General features: G+C 38.1%; 1 protein-coding gene across 1 annotated transcript; it reads right to left on the bottom strand.

Annotated features, from left to right (window-relative positions):
* Nucleotides 1-9,026: 9,026 nt before the first annotated feature.
* LOC118972213 (olfactory receptor 6C2-like) lies at nucleotides 9,027-9,959 on the bottom strand. The gene has a single exon (XM_037017132.2). The coding sequence runs from the start codon at nucleotides 9,957-9,959 to the stop codon at nucleotides 9,027-9,029; it is 933 nt and encodes a 310-aa protein (XP_036873027.2).
* Between the last annotated feature and the right edge of the window lie 691 nt (nucleotides 9,960-10,650).

Raw genomic sequence — 10,650 nt, 5'->3', positions numbered from 1 at the left:
TCTAATGTTGTACCATCCTTGCATCCGTGGGATGAATCCCACTTGGTCATGGTGTATGATCCTTTTGATATACTGTTGAATTCTGTTTGCTAATATTTTATTGAGTATTTTTGCATCTACATTCATCAGGGATATTGGTCTGTAATTTTCTTTTTTTGTGGGGTCTTTGCCTGGTTTTGGTATTAGGGTGATGTTGGCCTCATAGAATGAGTTTGGGAGTATTCCCTCTTCTTCTATTTTTTGGAACACTTTAAGGAGAATGGGTATTATGTCTTCTCTGTAGGTCTGATAAAATTTCGAGGTAAATCCGTCTGGCCCCAGGGTTTTGTTTTTGGGTAGTTTTTTAATTACTGTTTCAATTTCTTTGCTCGTAATTGGTTTGTTTAACTTTTGTGTTTCTTCCTTGGTCAGTCTTGGGAGGTTGTATTTTTCTAGGAAGTTGTCCATTTCTTCTAGGTTTTCCAGCTTGTTGGCATATAGGTTTTCATAGTAGTCTTTAATAATTCTTTGTATTTCTGTGAAGACTGTCATGATTTTTCCATTCTCATTTCTGATTATGTTGATTTGTGTTGATTCTCTTTTTCTCTTAATAAGTTTGGCTGGAGGCTTATCTATTTTGTTTATTCTCTCAAAGAACCAGCTCTTGGTTTCGTTGATTTTTGCTATTGTTTTATTCTTCTAAATTTTGTTTATTTCTTCTCTGATCTTTATTATGTCCCTCCTTCTGATGACTTTAGGCCTCATTTGTTCTTCTTTTTCCAGTTTTGATAATTGTGATGTTAGACTATTCATTTGAGATTGTTCTTCCTTCTTCAAGTGTGCCTGGATTGCTGTATACTTTCCTCTTAAGACTGCTATCACTGCGTCCCACAGAAATCGGGGCTTTGTATTGTTGTTGTCATTTGTTTCTATATATTCCTTTATCTCTATTTTGATTTGTTCATTGATCCATTGATTATTTAGTAGCATGCTGTTAAGTCTCCATGTGTTTGTGAGCCTTTTTGTTTTCTTTGTAGAATTTATTTCTATTTTTATACCTTTGTGGTCTGAAAAATTGGTTGGTAGAATTTCAATATTTTGGAATTTACTGAGGCTCTTTTTGTGAGCTAGTATGTGGTCTATTCTGGAGAATGTTCCATGTGCACTTGAGAAGAATGTATATCCTGTCACTTTTGGATGTAGAGTTCTATAGATGTCTATTAGGTCCATCTGTTCTAGTGTGTTTTTCAGTGCTTGTGTGTCCTTACTTATTTTCTGCCCAGTGGATCTATCCTTTGGGGTGAGTGGTGTGTTGAAGTCTCCTACAATGAATGCATTGCAGTCTATTTCCCTCTTTAGTTCTGTTAGTATTTGCTTCACATATGCTGGTGCTCCTGTATTGGGTGCATATATATTTAGAATGGTTATATCCTCTTGTTGGACTGAGCCCTTTATCATTATGTAGTATCCTTCTTTATTTCTTGTTACTTTCTTTGTTTTGAAGTCTCTTTAGTCCGATATTAGTACTGCAACCCCTGCTTTCTTCTCATCTTTGTTTGCCTGAAATATGTTTTTCCATCCTTTGACTTTTAGTCTGTGCTTGTCTTTGGGTTTGAGGTGAGTTTCTTGTAAGCATCATATAGATGGGTCTTGCTTTTTTATCCATTCTATTACTCTGTGTCTTTTGATTGGTGCATTAAGTCGATTTACATTTAGGGTGACTATTGAGAGATATGTACTTATTGCCATTGCAGGCTTTAGATTCGTGGTTACCAAAGGTTCAAGGTTAGCTTCTTTAGTATCTTACTGCCTAACTTAGCTCGCTTATTGAGCTGTTATATACACTGTCTGGAGATTCTTTTCTCTCCCTTCTTATTCCTCCTCCTCCATTCTTCATATGTTGTGTGTTTTGTTCTGTTCTTTTTTTAGGGGTGCTCCCATCTCGAGCAGTCCTTGTAGGATGCCCTGTAGAGGTGGTTTGTGGGAAGCAAAATCCCTCAGCTTTTGCTTGTCTGGGAATTGTTTAATCCCGCCATCATATTTAAATGATAGTCGTGCTGGATACAGTATCCTTCGTTCAAGGCCCTTCTGTTTCATTGCATTAAGTATATCATGCCATTCTATTCTGGCCTGTAGGGTTTCTGTTGAGAAGTCTGATGTTAGCCTGATGGGTTTTCCTTTATAGGTGACCTTTTTCTCTCTAGGTGCCTTTAAAACTCTTTCCTTGTCCTTGATCCTTGCCATTTTAATTACTATTTGTCTTGGTGTTGTCCTCCTTGGATCCTTTTTGTTGGGGGTTCTGTGTAATTCCATGGTCTGTTCGATTATTTCCTTCCCCAGTTTGGGGAAGTTTTCAGCAATTATTTCTTCAAAGACACTTTCTATCCCTTTTCCTCTTTCTTCTTCTTCTGGTACCCCTATAACACGAATCTTATTCTTTTTGGCTTGGTCACATAGTTCTCTTAGTGTTGTTTCATTCCTGGAGATCCTTTTATCTCTCTCTGTGTCAGCTTCTATACGTTCCTGTTCTCTGGCTTCTATTCCTTCAATGGCCTCTTGCATCTTATCCATTCTGCTTATAAATCCTTCCAGGGATTTTTTCACTTCTGTGATCTCCTTCCTGACATCTGTGATCTCCCTCCGGACTTCATCCCATTGCTCTTGCATTTTTCTCTGCATCTCTGTCAGCATGTTCATGATTTTTATTTTGAATTCTTTTTCAGGAGGACTGGTTAGGTCTGTCTCCTTCTCAGGTGTTGTCTCTCTGATCTTTGTCTGCCTATAGTTTTGCCTTTTCATGGTGATAGAGATAGCTTGCAGACCTGGTACAAGTGACCACTGGAATAGCTTCCCTTCTTGTTGGTTTGTGGCCTTCCTCTCCTGGGAGAATAGCGACCTCTAGTGGCTTGTGCTGGGCAGCTGTGCACAGACAGGGCTTCTGCTACCTGCCCGTTTGCTATGGAGTTTATCTCCGCTGTTGCTGTGGGGTGTCCTGCCTGGGGCTGCTCCTCCAAAGTGGTGGAGTCCCGTTGGAGGGGGGAGCGGCCGGGAGGCTATTTTTCTCCGTAAGGGGCCTCTGTGCTCCCTGCTGTTCAGGGGGTTAGAGTGCCCAGAGATCCCCAGATTCCCTGCCTCTGGTCTAAGTGACCTGTCCTGCCCCTTTAAGACTTCCAAAAAACACTCTCCAAACCAAAACAACAACAGCAACAATGAGAGGGAACAGAAAAAAAAAAAAGGAAAAAACACGCGATTTTTTTTTTTTCCTCAGGCGCCGGTCCCAGGCACCCGCTCACTGGTCCTGCTGCCCTGCCTCCCTAGCACCGGGGTCCCTGTCCCTTCAAGGCTTCAAAAAAGCACCCACCCACCGGTCCCACAGGGAAAAACGTGCGATATTCTTTGTCTTCAGGCGCCGGTCCCAGGCACCTTCTCACCAGTCCTGCTGCTCTGCCTCCCTAGCACCGGGATCCCTGTCCCTTTAAGGCTTCCAAAAAGCACTCGCCTAAAAGAGAGAAAATAAAAGGGGGGAAAAACGGGCTATTTCCTCCATCTTCAGGCACCGGTCTCAGGCACCTGCCCACCGGTCCTGCAGGGAAAAACGCACAATATTCTTTGTCGTCAGGTTCCGGTCCCAGGCACCTGCTCACCGGTCCTGCTGCTCTGCCTCCCTAGCACCAGGGTCCCTGTCCCTTTAAGGCTTCCAAAAATCACTTCCCAAAAAGAGAAAAAAAAGGGGAAAAGCACACGATTTCCTCCATCCTCAGGCACCGGTCTCATGCACCCGCCCACCAGTCCCTCCACCCTGCCTCCCTAGCAATGGGGTCGCTGTCCCTTTAAGGCTTCCAAAAAACACTCGCCAAAAAAAAAAAAAAAGAAAAAACCGTTCCGGTTTCTTTCCACCCACCGGGAGCCGGGTGGAGGGGCGCTCTGGTCCCGCCAGGCCGGGGCTTGTATCTTACCCCCTTTGCAAGGTGCTGGGTTCTTGCATGTGTGGACGTGGTCTGGATGTTGTCCTGTGTCCTCTGGTCTCTATTTTAGGAAGAGTTTTGTTTGTTATATTTTCATAGCTCTATGTGTTTTTGGGAGGAGATTTCCACTGCTCTACTCACGCCGCCATCTTGGCTCCGCCTCTTGACAATTTGTAAGTTTAAGATGTACTATTTAATAGTTTGATATACATATATATTGTGAAATGGTTATTATGGTAAGAATATTAACATTTCCATCACTTATATAGGACCTTGAATTACTTTTGGAGAGGTGTTATACTGAGAATGTTTAAAATATATTCTTTTAGCAACTTTAAGTATACAATACAATATTTTAAACTATAGTCACAATGCTATACATTGTATCTCCATAACTTATTGCTCTTAGAAACTGGAAGTTTGTACCCTTTGACCAACATTTCCGCATTTGCCCCTACCTCTAGTGCCTGGCAATCAAAATCTACTCTCAGTTTGTATTAGTTCAGCTTTTAACCACCCACGTATTAGTGAGATCACACAATACTTGTCTTTCTATGATTTATCACTTAACACAATGCATTCAACTTTCATCCATGTTAAAAATGACAGAATTTCCTTCTCTTGATGACTGAATAATATTCCTATTATAGATCACACATTTCACATGAATCACATGTAAAGAAAATGAATCACATTTCCTTTAACCTTTACACCATTAACAGACAATTAAGTGGTTTCTATGTATTGGTTACAGTGTACTATGCTGCAGTGTAAATGACAGTACAGATACCTCTCTGAGATAGTGCTTTTATTTTCTTCTGATATATATCCAAAAGTGGGATTCCTGGGTCATATGGCAGTCCATTTTTAATTTTTTAAGAAGCCCCTGAATTATTTTGAAAGTAGCTGAACCAATTTACACCCCCATCAGTAGTGTACAGTAGTTTTTATTCTGCCACATCCTCACCAGCATTTATCATGTCTCTTTGATGATAGCCATCCTAAGAGTTATGATTTGTATTGTGGTTTTAATTTGCAATTTCTTGATGATTGCGATGTTAAGCACTTTTTCCTACATTTGTTGGCTGTTTGTATGTCCTTGGAGAAATATCTTTCCAAGTCCTTTGCCCAGTTTTTGTGGGGTTTTTTTTTTTTTGTTGCTGCTGTTTATTTTGGTAACAAGTTCCTTATATTTTTTGTGTATTAACATCTTTTTGTATATGGTCTGCAAATATTTCTCCCATTTCATAGGTTGCCCTTTTGTTTTGTTGATTCTTCCATTGCTGTTTAGAAACTCTTAGTTTGATGTAGACCCATTTGTTTGTTTTTTGTTTTTATTACCAATGCTTTCAGTGTAATGTCAAAAATGCTGAGTTGTTGTCAAGGATTTTTAGCCATGTTTTTTCTATAAATTTTACAGTTTCAGTTCTCTCATTTTAGTCTTTTTTTCCAGTTAATTTTTGTTAGTGTGTAAGATAAGGGTCTGGATGGAGAAAGATAGTGCGTGTAAATAGTAATGAAAAACAGTTGGAATGGCAGTAATTCTGTCAGACAAGATAGAATTTGAAAGAAAGACAATAACAAGAAAAAACATAGGACATTATATAATGATTAATATGTTATATAAGCAAGAAGATACAACTATAAATATCTACACATCCAACAGAGGAGTGCCTAAATAAATAAAGCAAATATAAACACATATAAAGGGAGAAGTTGAACGTAATACAATAGTCGTATGGGGATCTAACACCCACTTATATCAATGGATAGATCATCTAGAGAGAAAGTCAGTAAGGAAGTCATGCATTTGAACAACACAAGAGAACAATGAACTTAACCGAAAAAGAACATTACATCTAAAATCAGCAGAATACATATATTTTTTGCAAGTGCACACAGTACATTTACCAGAATAGACCACATGCTATGCCCAAGCAATTCTCAATACTTAAGAAGATTGAAATCATATCAAACATTTTTTATGATCTCAATGGATGAAACTGGAAAACAATCACAAGAAAAAAAAAAAAAACACAAGGAGGCTAAAGTGCATGCAACCAAATAGCCAATGGGTCGTCAAAGAAATCAAAGAAGAAACCAAAAAATACTTGAAGAAAAATGAAAACAGAAATAAAATGGTTCAAAATACTTTGGATGTAGGAAAACCAGTCCTAAGAGGAAAGTTTTTAGTGATACGGTCATAACTCAAGAAGCAAGAAATACCTCAAATAATCACTCTAATCTTGCACCTAAAGAAACTAGGAAAATAATGACAAAACAAATCCAAAGTTAGTAAAAGAAAGAACATAATAAAGATAAGAGCATAAATAGAGATTTAACAAATGCAATCAATGAAAGTAAGGGCTGGTTTTTTGAAAGAATAAAGAAAATTGAGAAATCTGTAGCCAGACTCATTAAGATAAAAGAGAGAACTCAAGTAAATAAAGTCAGAACTCAAAGAGAAGTTACAATCAGCGCCACAGAAATATAAACAATTGTAAGAGATTACTATGAAAAATTATGTGCCAGAAAATTGGACAACTTAGAAGAAATGGATAAATTGCTAGAAACATACAATCTTCCAAGAATGAACCAGGAAGAAATAGAAATTCTGAACAGAGTGCTAGCAATGATATTTAGTTGACAATCAAAGTACACAACAAACAAAAGCCCAGGACCAGATAGTTTCACAAGTTAATTATATCAATGAAAGGAGGGTTAACTGTTCTACTCAAACTATTCCAAAAAATAAAAGAGAAAGGAAGACTTCCAAATTCATTCTACAGGGCCAGTGTCACAATATACCAAAACCAGGCAAACACACTACAAAAAAAATACCCACTACAGTCGAACATCCCTTGTGAACATAGATGCAAATATCCTCAACAAAATAATTGCAAACGAAATTTAAAAAATATACTGAAAAGATCATTCATTAAGACTAAGTGGGATTTATTCCAGGGACGCAAGAATGGTTCAATATCCACAAATCATAAATGTGAGGTACTGTAAGACCCAACGGCCTTATTTGGGTCTGCGCTTCCCCCCAGTGAGGAGATGAAGGCCACGGCAGATCGATGCAACAAGCAAGAGGTTTATTATTCCAGCTAGCTGGGGTCCAAGTGTCTGCCTGGCACAGCGGGTCTCAACAAGGACCCCGAGCACTCAGAGCCAAGGGTTTATATAGCATTTTCAAAGCACTTAACTCATAGTAATTTTCCACAGCTATACATTATTCTTGCAAGACATACATCCTGGGGTTAGGCAAGAGCAAGATAAGACCATTCCTCAATTGTCAGGGCGGTTCCGCACAATAAGCTTGGTATGTAGGATTAACTGACCAAGGTTAGCTGACCAAGGGTCACTGCTGCCTAATTCCGGTGCTCATGATTGATTAACTTGTTTTTCTAGGCCTTACCCAGTTCCAGTTTTTCTTTTTAAGTCACACACACTCAGAAAATGGCTTCTAGGACCTTAAGATGGCTACGCTTATGCTAACCTATTTCTATTCTTACAGTATCAGATTGAAAAACAGAGGTATAAACACCATATGATATTCTCAATAGATGCTAAAGAGCATATGACAAAATTCAACATCCATTCATGATAAAAACAGTCAACAATGTAGGTATAAAAGGAGCATACTTCAATATAATAAAGGCTGTCTATGACAAAACAACAGCTATCATTGTACTCAATAGTGAAAAACTGAAAACTTCCTCTCTAAAATAAGCAAAAAGACAAGATTATCCACTATCATCCTCTCTGTTCAATATAGTACTAGATGTCTTAGGCACAGCAATCAAGCAAAGAAGAGAAATAAAATGTATTGAAATTGTAAAGTAAGAAGTAAAATTGTTATTATTTGCAAATGGCATGATACTATACACAGAAAACATGAAAGATGCCACCAAGGAACTATTAAAATTAATAAATGAATTCAGTAAAGTAACAGAATACAAAATCAATATACAGAAAAGTATTATTTCTATGTACAAATAATGAACAAGCAAAAAGAGAAATCAAAAAAACAATCCCACTTCCAATAGCATCAAAAAGAATAAAATACCTAAGAATATATCTATCCAAGTAGGTGAGCAATCTATACTTTGAAAAGCATAAAACATTGATGAGACAAAAGCATAAAATCAAAGATGACACAAAAATATCTGATGCACATTGACAGGAAGAATTAAAGTTGTTAAAATGGCCCTACAACCCAAAGCAATCCATAGAGTCAGTGGAATCCCTATTAAAACACCAATTATATTTTTTACACAGCTAGAGCAAATAATCCTAAAATTTCATATCACACAAAATCCCAGATAGACAAAGCAGTCTTGAGAAGGAAGAACTAGGCTGGAGGTCACATTCAGTAATCAAAACAGTATGGTACTGTCACAAAAACTGACACAATGATTGGTGGAACAGAACAGAGATCCCAGAAATAAACCCACACTTAAATGACCAATTAATCTATGACAAAAGAAACAAGAACATACAAGGGAAAAATACAGTCTCTTCAATAAATAGTGCTGGGAAAACTGGACAGTTATATGCAAAAGAATGAAACTGGGTACTGTCTTACACCATACACAAAAATAAATTCAAAATGAATTCAAGACCAAAATAAAAGCCCCAACACAATAAAACTCCTAGAAGGAAATACAGGCAGTAAACTCTTGAATATCAACATCAGTAATTTTCTTCTGGATAGATCTCCCAGGGCAAGGGAAATAAGCAAAAATAACCAAGTGGGAATAAATCAAACTAAAAAGCTGTGCAGAAAAGGAAACCATCAACAACAAAAAGAAAAGGCAACCTACTGTACGGGTGAATATATTTGCAAATGACAAAACTAAAATGTGTTGGTTGAAATGTAGATGAGGAAAAGAGAAGTTTCAGAAAAGTAGGGAAGTATCCATTTACGTAACGCTGGCAGGACCATGCTTCTTTCTTAGGCTTTCTCCTCAGTTCTTTTTGTTTTACAACAGTATAAGACTGGGTTTCCCATGGCTTAATTTCCTTCCAATGAGCACAACTTTAAAAAATTTTAAATTAAATTTCCAATGTGGAAATCTAGTATTTCTTTGAAAGGAATCTTTTGAGAATACCATGGAAAGACTGCTTAACTTGTTTATTTCTAAGGGTATAAATGAAGGGGTTCAACAAAGGGGCAACAGACACAATAAGCAGAGAAACAGCCTTATTAATGGACACCTCGTCCTTAGCTGAAGGGTTGATATACATAAAAATGCAGCTGCCATAGCTGACGGAAACCACGATCATGTGGGAAGAACAGGTGGAAAAGGCTTTTTTCCTCTGCTGGGAAGAGGGTGATCTTAGAACCGTCCTAATGATGTACATGTAGGACACAACCACACACATAAGTGTCACGATGAGAGTCAACACAGCACAGAGTATGGCCAGCTGTTCTATGAACCACGTATCTGTACATGAGTTCTTCAGTATTGGAGAAGCATCACAGACAAAATGGTCAATAACAGAGTCACAGAATTCCAGATTAAGGCTCAAACCAAGGGGTGGAAGGATGATCAGTAAGCCAGATGTCCAACAACAGAGGATGAGGTTCCTGCAGACTCTGCTGTTCATAATGGTCACGTAATGCAGGGGTTTGCAGATGACCACACAGCGGTCATAGGACATCACAGCCAACAGAAAAAACTCTGTTCCTCCAAAGAGGATGACAAAAAATACTTGAATGAAGCAGGCTTTGATGGTAATGACTTTGTTCCCACTTCCTATCATGTACAGGTATGTGTGGACACAGGAAGTTGTGAGTGAGATTTCTAGGGAAGAGAAATTTTGAAGAAAAAGAGACCTAACTGTTTGTAAATGAGAATCCAACAAGATGGGAGAAACTATGGTCAGATTCTCAATTACACTAAAGGTATATGTGATAAACAAAATGGTAAAAACCAGAATCTCTAGCTGTGGGTCACTTGTCAGTCCCAGGATCATGAACATCCTCACCACTGACTGGTTTCCCATACTGATTTCATGAGCTGCTGTCAGTCTTCACATAGAATTCACAGAAATGAATCTGAGGAACAATGTCAAATAGGACAAAGTGAGACCACATCTACCCAAACAAAGTAAGACCAATCACATGAACTTCCTTCTGAAATTTAGTAATAGGACTTTGATGAGATACTTCCCTCAACTCCATTGGCATGTGTCATATGGAAGCAAAGTTTATGGGATGTTTCTCTTGAAAATTACTGCTACTGAAATTGCTATAAATATTCTGTTATTAAGAAAATAATTATTTAAGTCCATAATTTGGTTGAGATTTCCCCTGTAAAATCAAGAATCAACTGCTTTTGAGTGATATTTTCATGGGGCCTAGAGTCCCTTTGTTCCAAAAGTTTTGTGCCAAACGCTATCTCTAGCATTCCTTTTACTTCAAGTTATGGCGCCTGATGAATTGGAAATCTGTAGCACATGGTGCATGTGCCCTGTCTAGACTCTCCAGCTCCCCTCTCTGGTGAACTAGGCATTATTGAAAGGTCAAGTCAGATTTTTCCCAGATACTAGTCCTTCACCAGCCCTTTCCCTAAGTTCCTCTATTAGTCCTTCTTTTCCTGTCTTCAGTAAGAAGGCTTTGATGCATGGTTATTTTAATATAACTTGAAAAAACATGGTTAGAAGCATAAAGAGCTGAAGAATATCAAGACATATT

The sequence above is a fragment of the Manis javanica genome, chromosome 10, assembly GCF_040802235.1.
Source record: "Manis javanica isolate MJ-LG chromosome 10, MJ_LKY, whole genome shotgun sequence".
Taxonomy (NCBI): Eukaryota; Metazoa; Chordata; class Mammalia; order Pholidota; family Manidae; genus Manis; species Manis javanica.
This window is presented reverse-complemented; position numbering and strand designations above follow the sequence as displayed.

What these genes read in the sequence shown, in the direction of transcription:
- LOC118972213 (XM_037017132.2), bottom strand. Translation starts at nt 9,959, where the DNA reads ATGGGAAACCAGTCAGTGGTGAGGATGTTCATGATCCTGGGACTGACA.